A 13,216-nucleotide genomic window follows, 5' to 3' on the forward strand; every position below is an offset into this window, starting at 1 on the left:
AGGCTCATAGCTTCTCCTGCGCCATGCCATGCTTACAGGGGAACTTTATCTGTCCTTTCAAACAAACCATGAACGAAGAGGTAAATTTCAACTCTTATAGCCTTTTTCAATGCTATTTTACCCACTCATATACCACCCCCACCAAAATCACCTGGGTAGATCCAAAACAAAGCAGTCAATGTACCCAACAAAAGAACAACAATTTATTTAAAAAAAAAAAAAAAACAAACTAAGCTGGCCAAGGTAGACCTTTCTGAAGAAATCTGTGTTGCTCTTCTCACTCTGTGCACCAAGGCCATCTTTGCAAAGCTTGACTTGCCTTCTAGTGAAAAATTCATACCTCTCTTACCACTGGGTGTCAACCAGGGTTTTGTTTTCAGCCTCTAGCCTCAGTACCACGGTTCCCACAGCAGGCATCAGCACCTTTGCACCTCGTTCACTTAGCAGATGGACTATATTTACAGCTGTAACCCTCCATTCCAAGGCACAAGGCATCCAGTGAGTCTTTTAGCAGTCTGCCAACTATCAGCGGATTTACACCTAGAACGCCAGATCACATCAGCTCTTACCGAACTTAGACTGAGCAAATAAGAAGCACTGTGCCTTTGGAGGCTTTCCTCATTTAAAGGACAAATTACAACACCGCACCATCTGGTAATGCCAGCAGATGGCAAAATGGTTAAAGGGCTTCATTCGTTACCAAATGTTTGCCGGTTCAAGTATTGAAACCTAAAATGCTTCATTAAATACCCAACTGTTAATGTGCTAAATGCAAATTTACAAGCTATGAGAGTGTTCTGCTGAAATCATGTGCAAAGCGACTATGGTGTATAGGTAATTATACATGATGATATGTTCTGTTATATAATACAGTTATAAGGTTCCTGAAGACAACTGGCTGGGATGATTTTTAAGATTTACAGGCCTAAAAAGGTTCCAGGTTTCACACAGGAATCCAGTGCTCCTTTCCTGTTTCCTGCTGCCGGTCTCAACGCCGGAGCCAAGATGGAGGAGGCAACGCCCCGGAGGATGTGGAGCTGGAAGGAGGAGGAAGGACACTGAAGGAAAACTCACAGACTGTCCCCTCCAGGGCGTCTGCGTGGCCTTATCGTGGTGCGAGCGTCTTTCCCCTCGGCCGGCTGGCGCCCTCTGCTGGCACTGACACCTCGGCGTATGCGCGTGGGCAGACTGCAGGGAGAATAACGAACGCAAAGATACAATAAACGAAAATCACGGCCGCGCTTAGAAATCCTGGCAGGCAATCAGCGATATTTCGCTGTCAGCGTCTGGCAAAGTCCATTTGCATATTCGTTAATTGCTTCTTACTCTTCAGCTTCATTCTGCCTGCTTTTTTTTCTCCAGCCACAGAGAAAAATATAGACCTGTTGAGAAGACACAGGGCAGAAGAAATGACACCAGCTATTATCTGCCCAATTAGGGTGCCTGACAGACAGCGAAACATCATTATTTCAAGAGGCTTCTGTGTATTGCCACAGGAGTACCATGGAGAGAGGAGTAGGAGTTCTGAACTCCTCAGATGAAAGGACATTTTTTAAAAGAGGAACAAGCAGGAAGTAATCACCGGCAGCCCAAATGGTCACCTCGCCGTCTCCAACAAACCGCACCCCTCAACATGGCAGGCTAATGGGAAGCCACTTTAAAAACACAGCTGGTCTGAAGGAGGACGCCACTAATAGGAGCCTTTCACCACCACCACCGAGGGAAAAAGAAAACACCAAGCGGACACGACGGTTTAATGACAGCCGACAGAGCGGAAGCCCAAACGAACGCAACGCGGCCGCACAAAACCCATTTTCAGCTCATGTTTCTGAACACATTAAGAGGCAGGAGTGTCGTCTCCGAAGAATTCATGCTTCCACGATTGTCCTTACAGCTGGTGAAAGCAGCTTCGTCTTTCTGTACCCAGTTAGGCACCCACATTTCGCTGATGCGCACAGCACCGTTCACTCGTGGCCCACCGAACGTCAATGTCAGGGGCCAGAACGCAGGCAGTAACTGTATGACTGGCGCTCTGGAGAACATCCTGCCATCCTCTGGGGTCCTGTCACTTGTACTCTTTTAGTTCAACATTTGGTCAATGGAAATATTTAGCTATTTTAGCATGAATTCATTAGAATTGCACATTGCATATTAAAAATAAGCGCCAAGCTTCCCAAAGTGGAAAAAAAAAATTCCCATTTCTCAATGTACCAGAACGTGTTAAATACACTAATACACACACACACACACACACACACACACACACACACACACACACAATTTTCTGAACCGCTTACCCCATACGGGGTCGCGGGGAACCGGAGCCTACCCGGCAACACAGGGCGTAAGGCCGGAGGGGGAGGGGACACACCCAGGCCAGGACGCCAGTCCATCGCAAGGCACCCCAAGTGGGACTCGAACCCCAGACCCACCGGAGTGCAGGACCTGGTCCAACCCACTGCGCCCACTTTAACAAATTATAAAAAAAAATAGAACTTGTGTACATATTTATTATAGAATTATATTTGCTCTATTTTAAATGAAATGGTAATGAACATATTTTATCAATCCCTGTGGGGAAAGGGTTTTGGGTTATTCCCCTCCCCCACCAAAAATACAAAAATAGAAAGCCTTACCTTCCTAATTTAAAGTTTATTCAATGTACGCATGATACCAATGCGTGAGCTGCACTGTCATTCACAGGGAAATATTCTTAGTGGGTCGCACCAGTTATCAAAGACATGAGCATTAACCCTAAAGGTGGACATGAGTAATCATGGTCTAGAAAAGGCACAGTCATAAACCTGGTGTCATTGGTGACCACATGTTAACTAGGCAATGTTTGTATAAACTTTTAAGCTTCGGTAATTTGTGATACAGAAGAGACCTTCTTAGGACTTGAACTAGCAACCTTCCTTTCTACATTCGTTCGACGAACTGACAAAAGCAGAAGAAGTAAAAATACTGTATACTATCTTTTTATACTGTATGCACTTTTATAATAGTTTTCACCAACTCTTTTCACACTGACAACAGTTCTGTAACATGGTCTCGTAACCCGTGACAAATCCATCTCACACCATACAAACAGGATTCTGACTACTAATTAACTAATTTGCCTATTAATTAATCCACTTGCAAAGAAGCCCAAAGTGACCTATGTAGCTTACAGTTTATCCATGGACACAGTTGGATCTTTAAGGGAGGACATTTAAGTACCCTGCTTGCGGGTACAGCAGCAGGGCACGACCCAGCAGCATTTTCCCCACTTAATCGCTAGGACAGCCAGTGGCCCTACCTGTGGCCTGATGGGAATGCCTGCCTAACCCTAATCCTAAACCTATCCCTAACCCTATCACTAATCCAATCACAACAAGGGGCTCCAGCAAAAGCCTTCCTGGAAACCAGAAGAGGTGAGCTTGGCCTGAAACACGTGCTCACACAGGTGCACCCTGAACAGTGGATAGCTGGTAGCGTAGTTGTTAGAGCAACTGCCTTTAGACCCACAGGTTCGAGCCTCACCTCCAGCTGTAGTACCCTTGAGCAAGGTACTTACCCTGAATTGCTCCAGTAAAATTACCCAGCTGTATAAATGGGTAAATAATTGTAACCTTAACATTGCAAGTCGCTTTGGAGAAAAGCGTCAGCTAAATGAATAAATGTGAACGTGGCTTGAGGGCAAAGAGAAAAGGATGAAATGAGGATGGTTAGCGAAAAGACAGGAAATTCTTTTCTGTAGCAGAACAAAAGCAACCTGTTTGTATGCATGCAGTTGACTGATGCCACTAAAAAGCAGTTACAGAACTAGAGTGTGACACTGGGTTCATTCAACTCACTTCCACAATGTTTACAACCTGTTCATGGAGTTCCCGAGTGTCGGCGATCAATAACAAGGTGACGAAAGTTGCCTGTGCTCATAGGAGGAACTGGTCCACAACTGGCACTGATTGGATTTTGGTGCAGTTGAATTTTTAATGATTTTAAAATAGATCTAACTTTGCCGTTCCTCAAAGTTGAGAAAACACTAAAATATAAACAAACTATTAAAACAGAAACTCTTAAAATGTATTTTTGTTTATTATAGCCATATGTGAGGCTTTTTCCAGACCCCAACCCAGCAACAGATCAAAGGATACCTGTATTATGAAGCTTTTCTTCATTCAGAGTTAGTGGTATAAATAACTTTGGAGTTATGAACAAAACAAAATTACACAACTCCAGTCCTAGTTGTGTTTGTAAGATGAGAAGCCATTTATTAATATGGATTTTTTAAAAAAAAAAAAAAACTTGCTTTAGGAACAGACTGAATATGCAGTTGTTCTTAAGTATTAAAGAGAGTTAACGCATTTTCAGTGCCTAAATACTGGAGAAGGGGTGCTAAACTTGAGGCCTCAAGGGACCTGAGATGTTTTGGTGGTCGCTCGGCATCCGCTGCCCTTCTGAACATGTCACCTGCCTCTTCTGGAGCAAATGAAGACACTAAACTGACATTTATTGTAACAGCTGCAGGACTTTGGCATTCAAGAGTGAAAACTGGGCACCTTTACAATATCAGAAGGGCTGTAAGGAATGCTGAGAGGAAGCAGAGGAGACGGGTTCAAGCTAGTTGGGAGCCGCATCTGGGAAACTCACCAGCTGCTGCGTCAGCTGAGCAATGGTTCTCTCTTTACTCCTCAGCTCCTCCCGCAGCTCCTGCACCTCCCTCATCAGTTTCTCTGCCTGCAACACAAAACAGCAACCTCTTGCATATGTGCTCAAGCAACCCTCAAGAGCAGCCCACCAGGGTCCTTCCTGAGACTTAAACCAGCAGCCTTCAGGTTACAAGGTCAGTTTCTGACCTCGTTGCTTGCAAGCAAGTTACCACTCTGCAGACAATAGGTATGGGAATCACACACACGAACCGCACAGAGGTCCGAAAGGGGCTGACGGCCAAACAAAGGCCAAGGGCCTCATCAAAACACGATGCGAACACATGCACGATGGAGAAGAACAAGACAAAAAAGCAAACAAACAGAGTAATGAGAGCAGAGGGGTGTGTGGGTGGTGCATCAGAGGACTTCTGGGGAAGAAGGCAATGAAGCTTTAATGCAGCCGACAGTCCCCGTGATGTAGGAGAGAGGTGAAATTCTGATGAGGGCCGCAACCGTCTGGAGGGGCAGGGAGACGGTGGTCTATACCATGTGCAAGGCACTTTACAGTGGTGCTCTCCACACCTGGGTGTGGATCACTGCAGAGGTTGCTGCTACCTTGTAAGTCAGACAGGGAGGCCGCTTCCATTAACAATTCATAGTGGCCACAGGTACGGAATATTAAACAACGGCACCACCCCTATGGCGTATCCAGAAGTTGAACGGTTGAATGGAGAAATTCCACCGTTCCTGTCAGTCACTTGACACATAGTGAAGCATTATTAGTATTTCTATGAAAGGATAGGCTCTTGCTGCTTCTGCTGCTGCTGCTAAAAACAACTAATAATTAGGCTGATTTTATATGCACCGCTCGTAATTTTACACTTTCAGACATTTAAAAAACTATATTTTCGCTGAAGTAATTCAAGTTCTCTAATAAGGAGCACAACAGCATGGTCCCTGCTGGGATTTGACATGAAAGCATTGTGATTGCAAGCCTACACACAAAATCCATTATTGAAACTGCAATGTAAAGATGAAAAAATACATTTTTAGTTTGACAATAGATATGCACAGGGAAGATATTAAACCTGATCATCAGGCAGGCAGACAAAGAGACCCATTATCACCATAAGAGAAGCGCCAGTGGGGTAACAGGTAGCGCAGAAGTTGGAGCTGCCTGTCCAAGGAACGCAGGGTTTATTCCCACCTCTAGTTGTAGTACCCTGGACCAAAGTACATACTCTGAATGACTCTAGTGAAAATCACCTCGGTGTATAAATGGATACAGAACTGTAAGAAGCTTAATGCTGTTTTGGAGAAGTGTCAGTTGAATAAATGTAAAGTTGCTGGTTTAAGTCCCTCTTCACTAAACTTCGAGCTTGATAGCAAAGGTATCAGATGAGTAGTGAAACAACCACAATAAAATAATTAGAGGGGAATCTTTTATGCCTCTCTTGTATAAATGAGATACAGTAGATGCAGTGAACTCTGCCACGCATACAAATATTAAGCCCTTGTTAGAGCAGTAATTTCAGCAGGTGTTACCATGGTTTCAGTTTCTACTGAACCCCAGAATGCCTTGAAGGAGGATCTCACCTGCAGGGCAGAGCCGGGGTCCTCACTGATTTCTGGAGTCAACAACTCCGATGCCAAAGCCTTGTGGATCTTGACCCCATCTTCCATCTGCAGGGAGGGGAATGGAGTTAGCGGACCCGGCTTGGAATACATTCCGCATTCCAGCTGCTGCTTCCTACTTCCCGGTGAGAAGCCCCAACCGCGTCAAAACTTCTCCCCCAGCTGTTCAGCACAGCATGTCCCGCTGTGCTCACAGCCAATGTATTACACCACATTCCAAGCAAAGATGTAAACAGTGGCAAAAACAAACCCATTCTCTGTTCTCTCAGGCTACCTAATAGGTAACTGTCTTGTTAGAAGTGCATTAGTCATTTGCTTTGCAGGCTTTTCTATGCTCTCTACACTGCACTGCACTCTCTGTGACCCATTTCTACTGCTGTCTATAGGCTTATCATTCACTACAATTACAGCAAGAGAGACATTGTAAGGCACTGCTTTTCAATAAAATTCCAAAATCATGAAGGTTAGAACATTAACCTTTACAGTTGTAATTAACAAAAGCAGCCCAAGATGAGACAAATGTGATTTTAAAAAACACTTTCTCCAGCAGAACATGGAAGCTGGGTTCAGTCTCAACAGGATGCTACTATTAATTTCCATTATTCTTTATTTAGCCATTGCCTTTGCCCAAGGCCTTCAAATGTTACATTTGTACAATACAAAAGTGAAAAGATTACTGGATAACAGTCATCAGTGTCATATCACATTCAACATTCACTTTTATGACATGCAGAGAAAGATTATACTTCTACAGCCAGATGATCTGCAGCTAGAGCACAAAAAAATGGTTTGTTCCCCTTAACAACTGGACTGACCTATTTAAACCAGGAAGATTATCGACAGAACAGTCCCCAGAAACAGCCATCATGAATCCACGTATCAACCCGCACACAATAATGTTACCACCACCTACTGCTTCATGCCCGTGATAAAACAGCAATGAAAGCTCTGTGACCATTAAAAGTGTTTGAAAATTATTTTGCTTGTGATTATTGGTACAAGTACTGCTATCGATTATTATACACTTACAGTCGTAGACAAAAGTTTGAGTACTTTTGCTGGAAGCTACTTGAACACCATTGCTGTAGATACTTCTGTAAAACACTGAGAATAGTGTCAAAATCTCAGGTCCCCCTAAACAGCAACAGCCTGAGAAGCAGGCGGTATTTGGTTAAGCTCCAGCAGGTGTGCTCAAACTTCTGACTGGCACTGTACTTTGTCATTCTCTCCAGTGCGCCATTCTTTGTAAGAGTAGCAGCCACTTTTTATTTCGATTAAAGCACTACCTGTAGTCAAAACAGCCACCTCTCCACCTTGTCATCTCCCAACGCCACACGCCATTTGTAAGATTACCTACGGTAAGTCATTCGCAGTAAAAGCCTTAGAAGTTCAGACAAAGATGTCGAGGCTGGCGGCTGCTTTCTGCTCCGCTCCTCAGGGCCGAACCTTCCTCCAGCGAAGGGACACAACTATGGCTTTTTAAAAGGCCTCAAAGACATGAATAAGTCATTGTAATAATTGCCTTTCTCCTGGTGCTCCGCTGTTAAATCAGCCATGGCTGGTCTAAGTGGGGGTCCCCGTTAAGCAGTCACGCACATGCTCATCCAGGTCGACGCGAAGACTTTGACTAACTTTGACGCCAAGTTGGGTTGGGAGTCTTTTAAGGTGAAGTTGGAAGGAGTCCTGGGGGAAAATTGTGAAGGGAAGCCTCAACTTCTCCTTAATCGTGAAACTTCCATGCTTTCAAAGGCCTTGCCTTGAGGAAAAAGGGCACACCCAGGACCAGGCACTTCCACCCGTAACAAACTTTCGGAAGCAGCAGAGGAACCTCTGATCTGACGAACAGCGTTCCCGCCTGGCGGCAACATGCAACCTAACAGACCTTGAATGAAGGACTATTGCATTTGCTCAGTTGGCTTACAAGGCCAAATCAGATTAAGTACTGTTTTAAAAAGTATTACAGCACAGCCCTTCCCGAGATACGGAGCAGCAATCAGCAAAATCAGCTGGAGGTCATTTTTTCCATCTCCCCATAAAGAATATATGATTCCACTCAACACCCTTCCGAATCCTAACCCACCTCTAAAACAAACTAAATCCCGTGTCCAGCTTTGCAACACTGTCATAGCCATCCCATCTGACGGCTCCATTCTACAGAAAAGCATCTCCTTCCTTTGGCCCTCACTTTCACAGAGGAAGAAACAGGTAATACTCACAGTATGGCACTGTGGGCTGCTACCAAAGAAACAAAGAGAGGAGTTTATTATTTAAAAATTTGATTGATTTACCCATTTATACAGCAGGGTAATTATTGCTGGAACAACTGAGGGTAAATACCTTGCTCAAGGGTACTGCAGGAGTAGCATGGATTCAAATCCAGGCAATGGCTTCAACCAGTTATCCACTTTAAGGCAAAGGCTCCAACTGCTATGCCACCTACAGTCCCATTGAGAAATGTACTGAGAGTTTCTGCTGAGGAGGTGACAGATGGGACCAGTAGCAAGAGACCAGCAACGATAAGGGTGCACACATTCCAGAGTAGGGGAACCATGAGCAGGAGAATTGAGAGTGCAGTTGGGGGTACAAGCAGAGGGCAGAATGTTTGGATAAAACAAAGAGGTTAGATGAACCACAATATGAAGTGTTATGGTTTTGTTTGCTCTCAGATGTGTGTCGCTTCAGACAAAAGTGTCTGCTAAATGAATAAATGTAAATGGACACTGAACTCATGATTGACAGCTTATTTTAAGAAAATAATAAATGATGTAAAGCTTGTAAGTGCCAGTCTGACCAAAGTCAATGACTTTGAAGGTATGTTCTAAAAGGAATATCTATAGTTAACTTTGCAGGATGGTGGAAGGACCAGTGTTCAAATACCCAATCCTACTGTACTGGGAGAAAGGCATTTGCCCAGAATTTACATAGCAAAAATCACCCATCTGAATAATGGGTACATAACTATATGTAGTTTAGCATGCAAACCTTAATGTGCAAGCTGTCTTAGATAAAAGCATCAGATAGACAAAGATTGTGTATGACTATTTACTTACACACACACACACACACACACACACACACACACACACACACAGAAACCACTTGTTCCGAGCGGGGTCATGGCGAGGCAGGGCCTACCCTGGAAGCACGGGGCGCAAGGCTGGAGGGGGACGCACCCAGGACTGGACACCAGTCCATCGCAAGGCACCCCAAGTGGAACTCGAACCCTAGACCCAGCAGAGAGCAGGCAAAGGCCAAGCCTGCTACACCACCACACCCCCAGTAAATAATAAATATAGCAGTAAATAATATGTCACACTGTCTGTTAAACACTTTATTTTTTTGGTTTTACTTCTGGAAAAATGTCCTCCTTCTCTGTCTCTCTCTATAGTGCAAATACATACCTCCCTTCACCCCACCAAGGCAAATTAAGAAGAAAACAAACAACTTCCTGCAAAGCAAAAGCATCTCTGTGTGTGGAGTTGTACTGGTGATGGCCCCAAAGGGAGACGGCATTCCACAGCCAAAGGACCACAGCGTTCAGTAAGTGCTATCGATGCAGAGGCTTGTTGACCGCTGAGCGTGGTCAATATCCCCCGCTGAGACCCTGCTTCCAAAGAACAGGGCGAGCTGTGTAGTACAGATAGCTTGTTCAAATACAGGGACCGCACAAAGGGGGGGCAGCGGGGTGAAGGAAGTACAACCTCCTCTGAGGCCTGGTCAAGGTGAGGGTGGGGATTAGAGGGCGTCCCCAGTGCTGATAACACTCCTCCTTAGCCTTCACCGTCACGGCTATTGAAGCTCCAGGAGGGTGTCATGCGGCACAAAGGGTCCTTACACATCTGCTTCATTCTGCTCAAGAGCAATTAAAGTGGACTAGAAAGACCTTGCAATGAGAGCTTTTATGGCCGTCTCCTTTATGTGCTGTTAATCACTCGGGCAAAATTGAGAAAGATCCATTTAGTGATTAAGGTCCAAGAGGAAGACGTGTGGTAGGTATTAAAAAAAAAAAAAAAAAAAAAATGACATGAAGGTTAAAAACACGTTATGTGGTTTAAAGACTCTCTTATTCCAAATCATTGTGTGATGCACCACTCAGGCTTTCACTAAGGCCCACTTTCATTTCCATAAAGGATTCTGCGGGACATTTGGTCCAATTATGTAGTCTTTGCTTTCCATCTGAACTCATAAGAGTGTCACCTCATGCTAGGGCCATCTTTGGTCAGCATGGCTGATAGCAGGATACTTTCACATGAATGCGCAGCTTTGACACCATTCTTTGCCACTGACACATTTACTTACTTAGCAAACACCTTTCTCCAAAGCAACTTCCAATAAACTATGTAGTGTTACCAGCCCACACACCTTTTTCACCAAGGTGACTTACACTGCTAGATACACTACTTACAATGGGTCACTCATCCATACATCAGTTGAACACACTCTCTGTGTCACTCAAACACTATGAGTGAACCTGAACACCATGTCTTTGGATTGTGGGAGGAAACCCACGCAGACACGGGAAGAACGTGCAAACTCCACGAAGACTGAACGGGAATCAAAGCCATGTTCTCTCGCACTACCCAGGTGCTGTGAGACAGCAGCACTACTTGCTGTGCTGCACATCAGCGTGCAGTCCTCTATGTCACACGATTCACTTGGGGTCCAAAAGAATCCATGTCTAATGTGTGTTTCAGCTGTCCTTGTGCCACTAATTTTATCAGAAAAAGAATAACCAACAAGAGGACCTTTCAGGTAGTGGTCTTTTTACCCTAAAATCAGACAAATCACCTTAAGTACATACAGATTACTTCTATGCAACTTAAGTTACTGCTAACGACAATTAGTTGTGCCACACCTGGAAGGCACAGTGGCACAGCAGATGGCACTTCACACGAACTAGGCACCAACCGGACTTTGATTCAAATTCGACTCAGTCCGTGTGGAGTTTGCATATTCGTCCCCTGTTCATGTGGGTTTCCTCTAGGTGCTCCGGTTACCTGCCACAGTCCAAACACACGTGATTCAGGTTGACTGGTGATTCTAAACTGCATGTAGTGTGTGTGACTGTGGGCATGCGTAAGTTGACCCTGACCTGGACAAGCAGTTAAGGAAAATGAGTGGATTTCACAGCTAATTTAGGTATATACTTCTAAAGGGGGTAACACCTGAGTATTTTGTGTTTTATAATTCTATCTACGTGCAGTCCCCAAGTTACAAACGTCCGACTTGCATACAACCCGTACTTACGAACCACCTCCTTACTGACCGGAAGTTCTTTTTTTTTGTCACCCTTAAGTAACAATCAGATGAAAACTTCATAATTAAGCCTTTTATATTAAGCATTAGAGTTACTGTATACGCAGTGGTTCTTAATAATAAATGGGCGCTACTTTGCGAAGCGCATCAAAACATCGCATCTACAACGGTTTGTCAGCTCATGGGCAGGGCGCGTGAGCCCGAGGTAGGACAGACTTCCCTCTTTCCCTGTTAAATGTCTTGTGCTAATGTATTTGGCTTTAATTTTTTTTGTTTTTACCCTCCTAACCATGGCACATGGCGTAAATGTGATGCATGTGATGCATCCAAGAAAAAGAAAACTATCACGACTCAAACTAAAGAATAAATAATAAAGCAAAAGGTGAAACTCCAACAAACAAGCAAATGTTTATCTCTCTCTCTCTCTCTCTCTCTCTCTCAAGACACTTCTTTCCAGCTGTAAAATCTCACTCCAGACAACCCCCCACCATGCATTCTCAAACCTCTCCCTCTCTCCTCTTCCAAGTTCTGTCCCTCGTCATTCCCCAGTCCCGTTCAACATCTCTCTGATAACCACTGCTCGCCTTGTCCCACGACCACAATTTCGGATCCTCGCCTCTGTTCGATTCGCCAATCGACCGACCATTCGCCCGTCCCTGACCACAAGAACACGTCTAGTCCTTTGACTGTGAATAAACGATCCTGCACTTGGGTCCAGCCTCCTCCGCGTCCTCTGTTCATCATCACACAGTAGTAACATCTATTATTTATTTCTGTGTCTTTTCTTTTATACTCTTCCATTTATTATTACATTGCATTTATTCATTAAACAGATGCTTTTCTCTAAAGCAACATGCATCTCATATCATTATATCATGACATTGCATTTGTATTATTACTCTATTGTTATATTAAAAATGTTTTAGTGTATCCAAAGTGTTTCATTAATGTTTTTTTTTATTCATAGGAAGGTACACAATATATTAATCAAACATTTGACAAACTGACATTAGATACCCACCATACCTAACTGTTCCGACTTACAGCAAAATCCGACTTAAAGACAGACTGAGGACACGGAACTCATTCGTAATTCAGACTGCCTGTAATTCAAAATTGATCTGTAGAAATGTGTTTCTACTTTGACAATGGAAAGAATACTCTTTCCTGACAAAGGAGCCTATTGTAACTAAATCCACTGTAATTCAATCCTGAAAAACACAAACCCAAGAGGGGTGAATACTTTTTATCCGTATTGTAAGTGTTCAAAAACTGGGTTTAGTCAGGAAATAATCTTACAGTCTCTAATGGCAAAACTCCCGTACTCAGCTCTGGAGGACCGAAGTTGAACAGCTCTGGTGAGTCACCTTTTAATCAGTAACCTGTATACACTGCGTGAACAATAATCCAATAACTAGCACCAATGTTTCATGAAAACCAGCTAACCCCGTGGGTTCCCAAGATCAGAACCGCTCAAATGCATAATCAAGTTGGCTAAGTGGGACACAGAAGTGCCGAGAAGGCCGTGAACAGGTAACAGATGCGTTACCCAAAAAGTGCAGCAGTTAACTGTAGAGTGTCTATGAATGCAGATGAGAATAATAATGTGATCCCAAATAAAAAAAAAATGCATAAATAAATTCAAATACATCTTGATGTGGTTACAGTTGATACTTGAGCGTGTGGATGCAGTT

At 43.9% G+C, this 13,216-nt stretch overlaps 1 protein-coding gene across 4 annotated transcripts in view; it reads right to left on the reverse strand.

The window, feature by feature from the left end:
• ccser2a (coiled-coil serine-rich protein 2a) overlaps positions 1-13,216 on the reverse strand; it is an 81,636-nt gene that overhangs the window by 31,387 nt on the left and 37,033 nt on the right. For all 4 annotated transcript variants that reach the window (XM_018749586.2, XM_018749585.2, XM_018749583.2 and 1 more), the window contains exons 7-9: positions 6,228-6,314; positions 4,633-4,719; positions 1,075-1,188 (exon numbers count right to left, since the gene is read on the reverse strand). In XM_018749586.2, coding sequence (XP_018605102.2) covers positions 1,075-1,188; positions 4,633-4,719; positions 6,228-6,314 — 288 coding nt within the window. The remainder of the gene's footprint in view (positions 1-1,074; positions 1,189-4,632; positions 4,720-6,227; positions 6,315-13,216) is intronic.

Source organism: Scleropages formosus, chromosome 4 (genome assembly GCF_900964775.1).
Source record: "Scleropages formosus chromosome 4, fSclFor1.1, whole genome shotgun sequence".
NCBI lineage: Eukaryota > Metazoa > Chordata > Actinopteri > Osteoglossiformes > Osteoglossidae > Scleropages > Scleropages formosus.